Genomic DNA, 17417 nt, shown 5'->3' with positions numbered 1-17417 from the left:
GAGTTAAGGAGGTCAGGGACATAGAATGAGACTAAATGATAGACAGACAGTGCTAGATATGTATCCTAGAAGCCAATTTTGGCTGACACATACCTTTCTCTAGGGTATATTTTGTACTTGACTGGCAGTCTTTATAACCAATCATGTCTTATATGTCCATGATTTATCTAAGAAAATAACAAAGATGATTTTGTATATTCTCAAGGTGTTAAGAATTTGAGATATACATCATTAGTGGTTTATATCTAAATGCTCCCGATCGAAGGATCGTCACAAAAGACAATGATTAATCCATTCAAGATTGGTGCATGGATCATTTCTCTTTAGAAAAGATGAGTTTCGAGTCTGCGGTGTAGAGATATTGGGATGAGAGTGTAGGTGGTTATTAGAGAACAACTTGTACTGAGTGTGACCAATACAAAAAATCACTGGGATGTCTACTCACTCATTAGTGGTCTTCTCGATGCTGCAATGGTGTGATTGCTCTTTTGACCTGCAATGTGTTGGCTATTCACAGTGAAGCTATTTAGTTTGACTGTAAGTTTTTTTGATCCCTAGCCATTTGGGTCCTTGCTATGTATGTTGGCTATTGTAGGTTCAGGTTCGTTATTTGGAATAGGATGCACTTAGATGGAATCTATCAATCTTGATAGAAAAGGAGAAGTCCTATGCAATTCACAAGACTGAGTTCAGAAAATCTCTAGCTAGAGTAAGAGTGAATACTAAAAAAGAGTTTTCACGAGATTCACAGATGAACTCGAGTCAAGCCAATCTAACATGTGACTGACGATGGGGTTTGACGAGTTCTCCATGACCCCTATCTAGTCGGGACTCATAATAGAGGGATTGTATCACACGATAACCGCACCTATGGGTTCTTCTTTTTTATTTTATTGGATTGCCACTATATGCTGCTAGACATCTCTGATGGATCGTGAGAACTCACTAAGATCATTTTTGGATTAACGATCCTTATTGAGATGAGTTGGAATCGTTCCAACCCATCGAAAGGAGTTTCGATAGTACTATGATGCAGATCACGATATGTCTCACTACCAAATAGAATAGAACCTAAGGGATCACATACAAAAGGAGCATGATCTGATCAATAGCTTAGATCATATTCAAATTATCAATCGGATTGATAGTTTAAATTTTAAAAATTACTAATTTGTAATCATTATAGTTTTGACAGCTGCTAATTGTTAGCGCAGGGACTTAATTATAAATATTATAATTTTATTAGAGTTGATTAAATAATAAATTAATTTTTAATTAATTTAAATTATATTTAATTTAATTAGACTTAATTTAATTTAATACTAACTGGGTTCAATTATCTAAATCAAATTTGGATTTCAAGCTTGATTGGATCAGGCTTGACAGCCTTTCGAATTTGACTCGATTCGGACTCGATTCCAATCTGATTGAGATTAAATTTGAATCAAATAAACCATAACTCAGAGAGCCCAGGTTCTTTGAGACTCCCTCTCCAATTTTCACACAAAGAAGGGAAGGGAGCGCATGAAGATGCACCTCCTTTTATTTTCACGCACGTGAAGGAAAGAGGCACCAATAGTTGGCACCCCACTCCATTTGGGATTCTCTTTCTTGCTGATTTTTTTTTTATTTGAATTTGATTCAAAATAGGATCAAATCCTTATCAGATGGGGCATGGGAGTTGTTTGTTTTGTGTGACAAAAATTGGAGAAAAAGAGAATGCATGCGTGAAAGAAATAGGGCGCCCCTCCTCTATGTGCATCTTTCCTTATTTCATTTTCTCTTTCTATTTGAATTTGATTCAAACTAAGAAGGAGATAATGTCTAAAAGGAAAAGTTTTGGACCTTAATTTTGTGTGACAAAATTTTGGAAAGAGAAGGGGCGTGTGTTATGTTAGATGGGAGTTTCCTTTCTTACCACACAACCTAATCTCAACGCATCTAATCCCTCCTTTTGGATTTGAACACCTAAGATCTAATAAGAATTGATCTTTTAGGGTGTTAGGAAGAGGTTATGCATGGGATAACAAGGAAGTGTGTGATAAAAAATAAAGAGAGCGTGAGTTTTTGGCTTGAAGAAGTGGAAGGCTTCTTTAGGACATCAAATCATCTCAATGCATGCACTCCTTTCTTCCTAACATCTCCATGCCCAAGACCTGATAGGTGATCAAATCTATGAGAGAAAAAGAGAGAGAAGAAGAGAAGAAGAAAGGTTCTTTTTCCCTTCTTGATGATCTGATTTAGATCCTGACGGATCTGCATGAAGTAGTTCATGCAGTGATCTTCTTCTTCGAGATGTAGAAGAAGAGATGTTGTTTCAAGGCTGAGGAGCGAGATCTGCAAGGTTCTAGCACATCGGTGATCTCAGTGCTCTGATCAAACATCTCCATGTGGATACCAGTAGAGGTCGGAAACATGCACTGCTACGATCAAAACCTTGGACATCCGTAAGATCCGAAGGTATGGAGATCTAATCTCTATTTTTATTTTGCTGATATTTGTTTTTCTTTTCAAATTTTAGATCAAGGTAGCATGTTCATGTCAAGATCTTAAGCATAATTTTTAGATTAGATTTGATACATATTTTAAATTAAAAATATTTTAATTTATTTACTTCAACTGCATAAGGTTTTAGAAAAATTTTAAACTACACGTATGAAACTATAGCATTTTCTAACAGTGGTATCGAAGCACAAGTTCTGATACGAATATGAAAATCTCTTAGATCTAAAATCTAATTTACAGAAATCAAATTTGAAGGTTAGTTAAATGATCAATGTCATTCTGAAATAAGGTTGCCCTGATATAATCCTATTATGCTGAATGATTGTCCTAGAACGATGTAGAACATCAATTAATGTTTGATCTGACTGAATTTGTTGTATATTATAATGTGATTACAGAATTATTTTAGATATAAAAATATTTTAGATCTAAAATAAATTATGAGTTATTCAGATCTGAAATTAATTTTAGATCTAAATATATTAATTAGGATTTAATTTGGATCTAGTATAGTTGCTGAAATTTTTTCTACATGCATAGATTCAAAATTATTGTTCATATGTTTGACATGTGAAAGATAATTAGATCTGATTTTTAATTGATTACATATGTGATATGTTAGATTAATCTTTTAGTAGCTTAGTAATTGAATTGGGATAATTACCATGGCTGTCCAGTCATAAGAAGATAAAGGGATTAAAGTCCCTCTTTTGCTCATTCAATGGGTTTTCTCTTATGACGTGTAGGGGTGCCGACTGTGATGTTTCCTATGAAAATGAACAGTGAATGAAAAATTATATGTATTATATATTTTAGATTTAAATTAGATTATGCATGTATTTTTATATATTTTAGATCGCTAAATATTATATGTGATATATTATTTTGACACATGATCTAAAACTTAATTTTTGTAAAATCCTAGATCTAAAATCCTAGGTTCTATTTGCATGAAACCATGAAACTATGATTGGCATGCCGGTGTAGTCAACTCGATTCTCAATTGAGTTGACTCGAGTGCTTGGTGAGTTGACTTATTTTGTTGGAGTCAGTTCAAGACCCTAGTAAGTCAACTCATTTGTTGATGAGCCGACTCAATTGTACAGGTTAGGTCTACAGATTTCTATTTATCTCAGTGTTGTGCTGACTCATTGTGACAGGTCGATTTATGTACCAGGGTGAGTCGACTTGATTCTGCAAACAACAAAATTATATGAGATACAATATAAATTGTTTAGATCATAAATTATTTCAAGATCTAAACTTAAATCCATATACATAATGTACTTAATTGAGAATTAAGATTCAAAATTATAATATCTAAAATTATGAATTTAAGATCTAAATTTTAATACATAAAATATAAATTTTGGATATGGGTTGAACAAATTAGGTTTAGAGGCTAAACTACAACTAGGATCATTGATTAGATCAGGTTAAAACCCTTTCTGACTTTGAGCAGTTGATCAAACCTAATCAAGAGTTGGTTGGGATTAGGTCAAAGGGACTCAAATTTAAATTTAGTTATAGTTGGTCAAATTGATTCATATGTAATGTGAATTGATTAAATCAAGATCGAATTTGGCTCAACGATTAGAGCCTGAGTTTATAGGTTAACCTAATTGATTTTAATCAACCAATTTGATGTCTAAGGCAAGTCTTAGATGATGGTTTTTTAATTGGTTCCACTGTCTAACCTAGCTAATTCGTTGGTGTTTAAAGAAAGCAACGGAGGGACCCCCACTCATCTTTTACTTATCTGACCATTTTGAGAGATTATATTTTGCATTAAGTTACTTGTTGATCCGAGTTCACCCATGCCGACTAGATTAGTCAGACATAAAATGTGCTGACCTAAACCATATTAGTCATTATATCAGATGTATGTGACTCATTAGAAGAGATCTGAACATAAATCTCCTCACTAAATATTAAGTCTACTGGTCTTCCATCATTGTAGAGATGTAGGTGCTTTTTCCGATATTGATTGTTCTCGACTGGTTATCGTGGTTCGATTGCATCGGGAAGGCACAACCACTCTATTAGCATTAGATGCCCCGGGGCAAAAATAGGGTTGGGCCCAATAACTGTTAGGAGAGGGACTCAATGACGGCTTTGCACTCGCTGGTGAATGGTGGGTCAGACTTAACTAAGAAATGTGCCAATAACTATTAGGTGAGACCACAGGACTTAAAGATCAAGTCACTGCAACATGCTTGGAAAAGCATCTAGATAAAGAGTTATCTATGTATTAGTATACATGTCACAAATAACTGTTAGGTAAGGTGCCATACATCGATGGGACCGCAGCATCTATTAGAACCACTTATCATGTTAGGATTTCTTTTTCTCCATCCGAGGAGTGTAAGAGACTCAAAAAATTAATGAAAACCTTTATTTATTTTTAAAGTCTCTAGAACAAACTAAACTATTATAAGTACAATCATCTAATTAAATCTTTACTCTCTATGGTCAATTCTGTCAGCTTCCAATCCTTTAGCTCGAATCTTAGATATCAACCACTTAATCGAAATCAATTACATATTCTGGCTCAAAAATCTAAGTATAGTTCTTAGCTTTTAAAAATTAAACTATATTCTTGATCAGGTTTACCCAATATCATCAGTTTGTCCATTCCATAGTCAACGAGCTATACTTGACAAATGGTTGGACATTGACAATTAGGTTAGGTGCTATAAATTGGACTCTATAGTTGATGAAATCCAATATATGCATAAGGACATGTAGATTGCTAATGACATACTGATTCATCTGCAATAATTATGAGATGATTAGAGTTGCACAGTGCATGAGATGCATGATGGGTAGTTTGCCTATGATTGATGATTAAGGATATTAAAGAGCTTGAAAAGCTCGACGTGACTATACACAAGAAATTGCTAATGGATCTGATCCTACAATCTCTGATTCATATGGATAATTTATGAAATTATTATATTATTGTTGGTGCAAAAATCTGCTTGCGCCAGAGAAGCTGGAGTCGGGGAAGCCGCGGTCGCCGCCGGGACCTGCAAGGGAAGTCTAAACCGGAGGTGGGGTTGCTCCGGCAAGACCCTCCGATGCTCAAGTCAGTTCTCTGCCTCAACAAGAATGGAGTGCTCGAACGGAGAATTTAGCAGAGTTTTGAGATAAGGAAGATGAGCTTAGAGAATAACGTATCTGAGTCCCCCCCTTTTATAGGCGGAGGGGGCAACGGATTGATGGTGACACCTGTAACCGTCTGGTAGTGGGCCGCCCATGGTCAGGGGAATTGATTGCAAAGGATAGTGGAGCAGATGTGTGGCCATCACCGTGGCTCGCCACGTGGAATCTGTTACGAGGGGTGGAGCAGCGTCCGTTGTCGTGACTCGCCAGCGGATGGGAGAATCGCATGGAATCCATCGCAGGAGGTGGAGCAGGTTCGTGGCTGTTACTGTGGCCTGCCAGGGGGTAGTGGAGCTGTGCGGAATCTGCCACAGGGAGTGGAGCAGGGTGGCGATGGTTACTGCGGCCTGTCATGGAATGATGGAACAGCGCGGAGTCCGCCAGAGGAAGTGGAGCAGGGTCGTGGCCGTTTTGGTGGCCTGCCAGGGGGCGCGGGTCTGTTGATTGAAGCTCGGCGGCGGTCGGAGTTCGGCCTCTGTAGAAGTCCGGGAAGGGTCCTCCTTTCGGTTGGGGTTGTGGGTGGAGTCCGGCTCCCGTAGGAGTTCGGACGGAGTTTACCCGCAGCGGATACTGGAAGCGGGACCTGGCTCCCGTAGGAGTCCGGGTGAAGCATTCTGCAATCAAAGTTAAAGGTGAAGTCCGGCTCCCGTAGGAGTCCGGATGGAGCTTACCAGCAGCTGATGCTAAGGACGGAGCCCGGCTCCCGTAGGAGTCCGGGCGGAGCTGTGCTGCTGTCGGCGACGGAGCCCGGCTCCCGTAGGAGTCCGGGCGGAGCTGTGCTGCTGCCGGAGGCAGAGGCCAGCTCCCGTAGGAGTCCGGGCGGGGCTGTTCTGCTGTCGGCGGTGGAGCCCGACTCCCGTAGGAGTCCGGGCAGAGCTGTTCTGCTGTCGGCGGTGGAGCCCGGCTCCCGCAGGAGTCTGGGCGGGGCTGTTCTGCTGTCGGCGGTGGAGCCCGGCTCCCGTAGGAGTCCGAGCGGAGTCTTCCTGCAATCAAAGTTAAAGGTGAAGTCCGGCTCCCGTAGGAGTCCGGATGGAGCTTACCAGTAGCTGATGCTAAGGACGGAGCCCGGCTCCCGTAGGAGTCCGGGCGGAGCTGTGCTGCTGTCGGAGGTGGAGCCCGGCTCCCGTAGGAGTCCGGCGGAGCTGTTCTGCTGTCGGCGGTGGAGCCCGGCTCCAGTAGGAGTCCGGGCGGGGCTGTTCTGCTGTCGGCGGTGGAGCCCGGCTCCCGTAGGAGTCCGGGCGGAGCTGTTCTGCTGTCGGCGGCGGAGCCCGGCTCCCGTAGGAGTCCGAGCGGAGTCTTCCTGCAATCAAAGTTAAAGGTGAAGTCCGGCTCCCGTAGGAGTCCGGATAGAGCTTACCAGCAGCTGATGCTAAGGACGGAGCCCGGCTCCCGTAGGAGTCCAGGCGGAGCTGTGCTGCTGCCGGAGGCAGAGCCCGGCTCCCGTAGGAGTCCGGGCGGAGCTGTTCTACTATCGGCGGTGGAGCCCGGCTCCCGTAGGAGTCCGAGCGGGACTGTTCTGCTGTCGGCGGTGGAGCCCGGTTCTCGTAGGAGTCCGGGCGGGGCTGTTCTGCTGTCGGTGGTGGAGCCCGGCTCCCGTAGGAGTCCGGGCAGGGCTGTGCTGCCGATTCCGTCGAGGGTTTCGGCTGTGGGTATTTTATACACAACACCAGTCCCCCTACTTTCGAGTTTGAATTTCAAGCGAAGGAAGTACACAGAGAAAGATGGGTACAGCCAGAACCGTCCCTTCGAATCCTGCGCCCTGCCATCTCCAGATATTTTGGCATTAAATTAGCGCGTGCTGGAGTCTTTTCGAATTGGAGCGGTACGAGGGGACGCTTCGAAAATCCCGCAGGTACACTGGCCTAGGTACGGCGCAATTATGATCCTGCCAACCGCCAGCCGCTTTTAGCCGTCTGCCAGGGGGAGTGGGACACGCGTCGGGTGCGGACTGGCCTGGGGGGATTCGCGATCATTATGGCGCCGGATCCCAGGGTCTATTTAAACCCGTCCTCCCCCCTTCAGACGTCCTACTCCATTTCTGATTTTTTACTGGTGTCTGTCTTCTCTTCGAGAGCCTGCTCTAGTGAACATCTTCTCGAGCCGTAGGCGCCTCCCGTTTCTCGCTCCCCAGGTCCCCAGAGCAATATAGGTTAGTGCCAACCTTCTTCTCACCGCCTAGGGGCTTCTCCTCTCTTCATTAATTTTGTGTCTTCTTCCGAGTTGGCCTTCGGCATCTCGTTTCCCTTTCGGTCTGCCTTTTTAGGATCCTTTAGGTTCTCCCTCCGAAACTGTTCAAAATGTCCTCTGACTCTTCTGCTCCCGGTAGTTCCGAGAGTTCCTCTGCTTCAAACCCCCAGGTCCCTGTCTCTGCAGACGAACCCGCGTCCGGGGCAGGGCCTCGCCCAGTTTTTGTTCCGAGCGCCATTCCATGCTCGTCGACTCCGGATGAACTCCTTCTGATAAGGGCTCGGTACGGGGTTCCTCCGGAGTACGACCTGGAGCTACCTGGCCCCTCTGACCGGGCCAGCGCTCCTCCTCCTGGTCGCTTTTGTCTGTATCAGGAGGCATTCTGTGCCGGACTCCGGCTTCCGCTTCCTGTCTTTGTTGCTGCCTTCTTCCACTTTTTGGACATTTTTCTCGCCTCCGTGGCCCCGAATTCCTTTAGGTTCTTGATAGGGTTTCTCTCTCTCTGCCACATAGCTGAGGTCCAGCCGTCCCTCTCCTTATTCAGGCATTTTTACACTTTCAAACGCCATCCTTCAGCGAAGGACTGGTGGTACTTCTCCCCCCAGTTTGGTAAGAAGGGGTTGCTGAAGGGCGCCCCTTCCTCGATTCACAACTGGAAGGGGAAATTTCTCTTCGTCTACTGCCCGACCCTGGAACTGGGCCTGCCCCCTTGGGGGTCTCTGAGGGATCCCGTCCGCCGGGCTCCCGGCCTAGGAGAGGACGACCTCCAGGCCGCCCAGAAGCTTCTAAGTTATCCCGCTCCTTCCCTTCCTAATCTTCTGAGGGAGCAGCTTTTTTTCAACATCGGCTTGAGCCCTCAGGATCCAGCAAGTATTTATCTTTTCTTTTCTTGCCTTCTTCTTCTCTTTATTATTATTTTTTTTCTTCCCGCTCTTTTCTTCCTCTTTCTTTCTCTCTTCTTTTCTCTTCTCTCTTCTTCTTTTTCTTTCTTTTTTTTTTTTTTTTTTTGACTCTGGACTGATCGGTGTCGCTTCTTCCTTCTTCTTTTCTTTTCCTGTCGTTGTTTTTTTTTTTTTTTTTTTTTTTTTTTAGCAATGGACGCCGAAGCCGTGCGGATGCTCACCAAGGCCATGAGAGCTCAGAAGAGGAAGGGCGCGACGGCCTCCGGATCGGCGAAGAGGGCCAGGGTGGAGGAGACGAGCTTGGCTGCGCCCGTCCAGGCGACCCCGGCCATCGACATTCCTTCGGATGCCGAGCCAGAGGCCCCCCGGGCTTCCTCAAGGAGCCCGCCGAACGGGGGCCCGCCCTACAGAGGCGCCCGCTGTGGGGAGGAGGAGGAAATCGGTGGCTCGCAGGGCGAGCAGCCACCGAGCTGCTGCAGACGAGTCCGTCTGCTCCGAGGGAGGATCAGAGAACCCCTTCAACGACAAGGACCTGATCAGGCGGCTGCTTGATGGCTGCATTCTATCCGACGTCGTGGAGAGGATCGACCGCGCCGATCCCGAGCAGCGGGCTTGGGATTCCTTGGGGTCCTTCCTTGAGGTAAGCGGATGTTTATTTGCATGGTCACTCGGCCTTTGTTGTAATTCTCTATCTGTCCTTGCAGATTGGGCACCAGCTCTTCGCCTATGTCGAGGCATCGAGCCGCATGAGAAGGGACCTCCTTCAGGCGGAGGAGTGCTGCCAGGCCGAGGTTGCCCGCCTTCAAGCGAAGACGGCCGAAGTAGCCGCCCTCCAGGAGGCCCTGGAGAGAGAGAGGCAAGCCCGGGAAGAGGAAAGACAAGCCTGGGAGGAGGAGAGACGAAGCTTGGAGGAGTCGGCGAGGAAGGCGGAGGCCGAGGTCGTCCATTTGGCCGAGCAAACTCCGGTTCTGGTCTCGGAGGCCAGGACCCTTGCGGTGGAGGAGTTCAAGGCCTCCGCGGTGATGAGGGAACTGAACGTCCAGTTCGGCCTGGAGGCGTTCACCAAGGGGTTCGAGCTCTGCCGAGAGAGGGTGGCCAACAGATACCCCGACCTTGATCTCGGCTTTCTGGAGGAGTCTGAAGATGAGGCCGGCCCTTCATCCGCCGCTACCGCAGTCGCACCCCCCGCGCCGAGCTCTCCACCCCCTGCCCCCGAGGTCTGAGACCTCCGACCTTGTGTCTTTCTTTTGTCGCCATATTTCCTTTCCGTTTGTCTTCAAAATTAATCAATAAAGTCGGATTTCTTATTGTGGATGGCCTCTCCTTCCCCCTCCTCCTCCTTTCTGCCTTTCTTCTTGTAATGAGCTGGTCCTTGACGTTTGCACCTTCCGATGGCAGTACCCTGCTGAAGCACTCCCCTTGCCCCTGGGGGTCCCGCTGAAGTCAGCTGTCCAGCGGCTGAAAAAGGAGGTCCTCCACCTAACGAAGAAGTTGAAGAAGTCGGAGGACGAGCTCCGCAAGTCGAGAAAATGCTATTCCGAAGCCGCCGCTGAGGCCGCCCACTTCAGGAGTCTCCAAGTGAAGGCAATCATGGATTACAGCCGGAGGAAGGCGAACTTCACAAAGGAGCTCGAGGAATGTAAGAAGAGCGCCAGCGACCGAACTTGGGCTCAAGAAGCTAGGATCAGCGCCCTTAAGGTGGAGCTATCAGCTGCGAAGAGGAAGATCGGCCAGCTGGAAGGAAACTCATCCCGGCTCCTGGCACGGGTTGATGATGAACAAAAATGGTCGCAGAAGGTCTCCGACCTCCAGAAGCAACTTCAAGATGCTGAGATGAGCCACGATGTGCAGCGGGCCAGCTGGCGCCGGCAAGTGGAAGAGTACAAAGGGAGATTCTGTCAGGCGGCGGACGAGGTTGTTCATCTCCAGAGGCAGTTGGTTACTAGGGCGCAGCTTACTAACGCCCAAGATACCGAAGAGCTCCTAGCCCTGAGAGGCACTGTCGAAGGGATTTCTATCTCCCTTGGGGAGAAGACAGCCGAGCTTCAACAAGTGAAAATCTAACTGACGCTCGAGCGGAAGGCCGTCGCGGATGCAGAGGCGGAGTCCGAAGTTCTGTGGAAGCGGCATCGAGAAGCGGAGGCAGAGAGCCGACATCTTCGTCAGACGCTCCAGGATACGCTGCGGAAGAAGGAAGAACTAGAAGAAGCAGTGGAGAACCTGAGGCAGTCCTGGTTGAGGGATGGAGGTGATAACCCTAGGTCGGAGGGAGCAGGACCTCCTTAGAGTTCTTTTGTAGTCACCCCCTTTTTGTAGCTGCTTTCTTCTTGTCGTTTTGTCCCTCTTTCCCTGGCCGTTCTGGCCCTGTAGTACGTATATCGGAAATGAAGAAAAAGCGCTTTGTGTTACCTTATCCACGCGTAGCACCGATATTGTCGTCCGTTGACCCTTTCTCGTCATTTGGCTTGTTTGGCTTAGATGTCGTCGTGGGAAGGGGCTCTTCCCTTCCCTCCGATCTCGTCATGTGGCCAAGTCTCGCCACCATTTTTAACCCTTGCTGGCGAAGTAGCGGATGGAGTCCGACTTCCTTAGGAGTCCGGGCGAAGTCTTTCTTGGCGGCGGAACCCGGCTTCCGTAGGAGTCCGGATGAAGCTTTCCTTGGCGGCGGAACCCGGCTCCCGTAGGAGTCCGGACCTTCCATTTTGCTTGAGCCGGCGTGAGGTTCTCGTTATCAGCCTGGCTTGTGGGGGCGCGTTAGGGCGCTGTAAGGCCTCTCCCCCCTCCGGTCTAAAAGAACCGGGCCTTCAACTTTGCTCATATCAGGATGAGGTTCTCCTCCTGTTCCTGACATGGCTGTGTGGGCACATTAGGGCGTTGCAAGGCCTCTCCCCCCATCCGGTCTAAAAGAACCGGGCCTTTGACTTTGCTCAAGTTAGGGTGAGGTTTTCCTCCTGTCCCTAACAGGGCTGTGGGGGCACATTAGGGCGTTGTAAGGCCTCTCCCCCCATCCGGTCTAAAAGAACCGGGCCTTTGACTTTGCTCATGTTAGGGCGAGGTTTTCCTCCTATCCCTAACAAGGCTGTGGGGGCACATTAGGGCGTTGTGAGGCCTCTCCCCCCATCCGGTCTAAAAGAACTGGGCCTTTGATCTTGCTCACGTCAGGACGAGGTTCTCCTCCTATTCCTGACATGGCTGTGTTCTTGGAGGGATCATATCCAGTCATAATACATCCACGCTAGGTGGGAGGAGCATGTTAGCTAAAAAGAAAAGTATTCAAAGCGAAATAGTAAGCTATACATTTACAGTATTCCCGCTCCTCCTTGAGGCCCTCCGGTGATGGAGTCGATGGTCCCGATGGGCGGCCGGTCCCCGGGCTGCTCCTCCCTTTTCTGCGGTTCAGGCGGCGGGAGGGCTCTTGGCCGGTCTCTTCTATCCTCAGGCCTGCGGTGGATGAATCTGTCGAGTCGACCTCGCTGAATGAGCTCCTCGATCTCATCCTGGAGCTGGATGCATTCCTCCGTGTCGTGGCCGTGGTCGCAGTGGTAGAGGCAGAACTTGTTGGGGTTGCGCTTCCCGGGGTACGTGCGCATCCTCTCCGGCCTAGGGAGCTGCTCCCTGACCTCCATCAGCACCTGGGCCTTCGAGGCGTTGAGGGGGGCGTAGTTGCGGAATTTTCCTGGCGGGAACCCCGCCGAAACCTGTTGTCCGGGCTTCTCTGCCTGCGTGCCCGGGGGGGAGTATGGGCGCGCTTATGTCCAGGAGGGGATCGGGAGCGAGGCCGGGCTTCCTTTGGCCTCTTCTCAACTGCGGGCTTACCAGAATCTCCCGCCTGATGCTCCCTCGCAGTCTCTTCGTCCTTCATTTTGAAGGCCTCTTCCGCTCGGGCGTATCCTTCAGCCCGAGCAGCAGATCAGCAAAATCCCTGGGGTACTTCTCCAGGGAGTACAAGAGATCATTTTTCTGAAGGCCACCTTTCAGGGCGGCCATGGCAACTGACTGGTCCAAGTTTCGGACCTCCAACGCCACGATGTTGAAGCGGTTGACATAGGCCCGTATGGACTCCCCTTCCCTCTGCTTGATGTTGATGAGGGACTCCGAACCTTTTCGGGGATGTCGGCTGCTGACAAAATGGGCCACGAATTGGTGGCTCATTTGATCAAAGGAGAATATGGTACCCGGCTTCAGAGCCGAGTACCAATTTCTTGCTGCTCCCTTTAAAGTAGACGGGAAAGCCCAGCACAAGATGGCGTCAGGAGCACCGTGAAGCAGCATCATCGTTCGAAAGGCCTCCAGATGATCAACCGGGTCCGACGTCCCGTCGTAGCTTTCGAACTGGGGAAGCTTGAAATTCGGCGGGATCGGTTCCTGCATAATCATTTGGGAGAAGGGAGGGTCAGTGCAAATATCCTCACCATAAGTGGGAGGCGCGTGGCGGAGTTCTTCGATCCGCCGGTTCATCTCCTGGAGCCTCCGGTCCAGGAAGTCCTCTCGACTTCGAGTCTCGAGGGTCCTTTGGCAGAACGGGGGCAGGGATCTTCTAGGGGTGGAGTCGTGGTCCGATTGAGGGCTCTCTACCCTCGGATTCGCCTTCCCGGGAAGGATGGGGCAGCTGGCCCAGGTGGCCCGCCCCACCGCCGGGTTCTGGCATTCCGGAGATGCCCCCTCCGGATGCGTCGACGCCTGCGGTGGCTACTGCTGCATTGCTTGTACGGCTTCGACGAGGCCTTTGACCTGCTGCGCCAGCAAGTCAAACTGCTCCGCGCCGACCGCCGTCGCCGGAGGGGGAGGAGGAGGCTGAGAAACGGGAGGGGAGGCCAGAGCCTGAGATCTGGCCGCGGAGGCCGTGGACCGCCGGGTGGACGCCCTGCGCGGAGGCATCGGGTGTCGATCTTGCGGGGGGGGGTGGATTAGGAGTGGATGACGGAGAAACGGTCGGAGGCAGCTCCGTTGAACACTCCTTTAAGAACAAGGGTGCTGCGAAGACACAGCCCCTTCCTCTAGCGCCAATCCTGTTGGTGCAAAAATCCGCTTGCGCCGGAGAAGCTGGAGTCGAGGAAGCCGCGGTCGCCGCCGGGACCTGCAAGGGAAGTCTAAACCGGAGGTGGGGTTGCTCCGGCAAGACCCTCCGACGCTCAAGTCAGTTCTCTGCCTCAACAAGAATGGAGTGCTCGAACGGAGAATTTAGCAGAGTTTTGAGATAAGGAAGATGAGCTTAGAGAATAACGTATCTGAGTCCCCCCCTTTTATAGGCGGAGGGGGCAACGGATTGATGGCGACACCTGTAACCGTCTGGTAGTGGGCCGCCCATGGTCAGGGAAATTGATTGCAAAGGATAGTGGAGCAGACGCGTGGCCATCACCGTGGCTCGCCACGTGGAATCTGTTACGAGGGGTGGAGCAGCGTCCGTTGTCGTGACTCGCCAGCAGATGGGAGAATCGCATGGAATCCGTCGCAGGAGGTGGAGCAGGTTCGTGGCTGTTACTGTGGCCTGCCAGGGAGTAGTGGAGCTGTGCGGAATCTGCCACAGGGAGTGGAGCAGGGTGGCGATGGTTACTGCGGCCTGTCATGGAATGATGGAACTGCGCGGAGTCTGCCACAGGAAGTGGAGCAGGGTCGTGGCCGTTTTGGTGGCCTACCAGGGGGCGCGGGTCTGTTGATTGAAGCTCGGTGGCGGTCGAAGTCCGACCTCTGTAGAAGTCCGGGAAGGGTCCTCCTTTCGGTTGGGGTTGTGGGTGGAGTCCGGCTCCCGTAGGAGTCCGGACGGAGTTTACCTGCAGCGGATACTGGAAGCGGGACCTGGCTCCCGTAGGAGTCCGGGTGAAGCATTCTGCAATCAAAGTTAAAGGTGAAGTCCGGCTCCCGTAGGAGTCCGGATGGAGCTTACCAGCAGCTGATGCTAAGGACGGAGCCCGGCTCCCGTAGGAGTCCGGGCGGAGCTGTGCTGCTGTCGGCGACGGAGCCCGGCTCCCGTAGGAGTCCGGGCGGAGCTGTGCTGCTGCCGGAGGTGGAGCCCGGCTCCCGTAGGAGTCCGGGCAGAGCTGTGCTACTGCCGAAGGTGGAGCCTGGCTCCCGTAGGAGTCCGGGCGGAGCTGTTCTGCTGTCGGCGGTGGAGCCCGGCTCCCGTAGGAGTCCGGGCGGGGCTGTTCTGCTGTCGGCGATGGAGCCCGGCTCCCGTAGGAGTCCGAGCGGAGTCTTCCTGCAATCAAAGTTAAAGGTGAAGTCCGGCTCCCGTAGGAGTCTGGATGGAGCTTACCAGCAGCTGATGCTAAGGACGGAGCCCGGCTCTCGTAGGAGTCCGGGCGGAGCTGTGCTGCTGCCGGAGGTGGAGCCCGGCTCCCGTAGGAGTCCGGGCGGAGCTGTTCTGCTGTCGGCGGTGTAGCCCGGCTCCCGTAGGAGTCCGGGCGGGGCTGTTCTGCTGTCGGCGGTGGAGCCCGGCTCCCGTAGGAGTCCGGGCGGAGCTGTTCTGCTGTCGGCGGCGGAGCCCGGCTCCCGTAGGAGTCCGAGCGGAGTCTTCCTGCAATCAAAGTTAAAGGTGAAGTCCAGCTCCCGTAGGAGTCCGGACGGAGCTTACCAGCAGCTGATGCTAAAGACGGAGCCCGGCTCCCGTAGGAGTCCGGGCGGAGCTGTGCTGCTGCCGGAGGCGGAGCCCGGCTCCCGTAGGAGTCCGGGCAGAGCTGTTCTGCTGTTGGCGGTGGAACCCGGCTCCCGTAGGAGTCCGGGCGGGGCTGTTCTGCTGTCGACGGTGGAGCCCGGCTCCCGTAGGAGTCCGGGTGGGGCTGTTCTGCTGTCAGCGGCGGAGCCCGGCTCCCGTAGGAGTCCGGGCGGGGCTGTGCTGCCGATTCCGCCGAGGGTTTTGGCTGTGGGTATTTTATACCCAACAATTATATTAATAAATATTATAACACTTTAACTGAATTGATCAATATGTTGATAACTAAAGGACCTTGAAAAGTTCAGAGGTACATACCTGAAGAGCCTAAAAAAATATTTATATGCCTTTGGAAGGTATGTCAAGTTGTTCAAATCTGATCTTATGATTTTCTCTTTTTCATTAGACTCTAGTACATATTACGCACTTTAATATAGGGTCTAAAGAAGGAAGAGGATTGAGGGAGGGTGAAGTGACTCTTTTGAGTTGGTAATGGTGCAAAAATTGCACTATGGCTGTGGGCACCTAACCTCAGTGATTATCATTTTGGATTTAGTTCTTTATTATTTGCGTAGTGATGCATTTGTGAACTTATTTGAGTAAATTGTGAATACCATTGAATCTGAGAGATCCAAAATCAAATAACCTGAAGTGTACAGATGGTTCTTTTGGCTCGATCATGTATGAGAAGAAACGATTTACCGACTAAAAAAATAGGTCTTTGGGCTTATTGACTATTAAGTCATGTCAAATCTGTAAATTATCTCTTTAAGGATTAGTGATCAAGCTGTCCTTTATGGGTTAAAGGGATAAGGACCACTGAAATACTTACCCTAGCACACATTCAATGTGCATGGCCCATTTGATGAGTCAAACTAGGAGGTTATCACTATTTCATCACCTTTATCGATGAACAGTCATGGTCTAGGTATATGTATGTAAGATACAAATCTGAAAGACTTTGAAAGGTTCAAAGAATTAAGATGTGAAGTAAAAAAGTAAATCAAAAAAATTCTAAAGGTACTTCAATTAGATCGAGGACGTAATACCAAATAAAAAATTTATCGATTATTTAAAGAGAATGGCATAGTTTTATGATGAAATTCTCCTAGTACACCTTAGCTCAATAGGGTATCTATGAGGAGTGATGGCACTGTATGAGATCTAGTCCGATCCATCATGAATATCATTAATTTAACTATTTTTTTTTTGAAACAAGATTTAATTTTTGAAATTTAAATTTGATTCCCTCTAAAGTTGGTTTTATCGCACCATATGAGATATGATATGATGGACAGATTAGAGGATAGGTCTGTAAAAGCTTGTTTATGAGGTATCCCAAAAGGATTTGGGATGTCACTTTTTCTTCCCAGTGGTTCACAATGTGATTATGAGTAATCATATTGTTTTCTTAGAAACAGTGGGAGGATGAACTCAAAGAGAAAGTCTCTAAAGAACAACGAGTCACAGCACCTCTACAACCTATTTAAGATGAGTTAGTATATGTAGTACCTCCTCCACCTCGTAGATCTAATAGAATCTTCCATCTTTAGAAAGGTACTTGGTATTCTTACAAAATATTTAGAGAAAATATTTCTCGAGAGAGATTGGGAACATAGGGATGATCCCAAAACTTACAACGATATGATATGGAAAATCATGTAGCTACATGAAGGTCAGTGGGAGGGTTCCATGCTAACATCGGTTATGATGTGGTTACATATAGAATTTTCTTATCAAAGATCTAGGTCAAACATTCTAGAAATAAAGGTCCATAGAGATAGATCCTGAAAGGATGTTTGTTTTTCACAGACAAGTATATAGAAGAGGTACTAAAAGGGTTCAGTATTGAAACCTTCAAGAGGCATCTGTTATCCTCTTGGGCATAAGTGTATGCCATGCTATGTACTCGATTTGGTATATCTTGCTGTGAAAGTCATGAGCAGATATTAGTCGAATCCAGGCTGGGAGAGTTGGATTATTGTAAAAAATATCTCTGAGTACTTGAA

The 17417-nt window shown here is 48.8% G+C and overlaps 1 protein-coding gene across 1 annotated transcript; it reads right to left on the bottom strand.

The window, feature by feature from the left end:
* Positions 1 to 11788: 11788 nt before the first annotated feature.
* LOC140855882 (uncharacterized) lies at positions 11789 to 16252 on the bottom strand. The gene is made up of 3 exons (XM_073253121.1): positions 16241 to 16252; positions 14644 to 15616; positions 11789 to 14555 (listed from the first exon to the last, which is right to left on the bottom strand). Exons 1-3 carry the CDS (start codon positions 16250 to 16252, stop codon positions 14527 to 14529), a joined length of 1014 nt encoding a protein of 337 aa, XP_073109222.1. The 3' UTR covers positions 11789 to 14526.
* Between the last annotated feature and the right edge of the window lie 1165 nt (positions 16253 to 17417).

The sequence above is a fragment of the Elaeis guineensis genome, chromosome 1, assembly GCF_000442705.2.
Source record: "Elaeis guineensis isolate ETL-2024a chromosome 1, EG11, whole genome shotgun sequence".
NCBI classification, from domain to species: Eukaryota; Viridiplantae; Streptophyta; class Magnoliopsida; order Arecales; family Arecaceae; genus Elaeis; species Elaeis guineensis.
The sequence above is the reverse complement of the archived record's forward strand: the minus strand, read 5'-3'. Positions and strand labels throughout refer to the sequence as shown.

Excerpts from the sequence above, each read along its gene's own strand:
- LOC140855882 (XM_073253121.1), bottom strand. Across the intron at positions 14,556-14,643 it reads GTCCTTAGCATCAGCTGCTG|GTCCCGCTTCCAGTATCCGC; the intron begins GTAAGCTCCATC and ends TACGGGAGCCAG.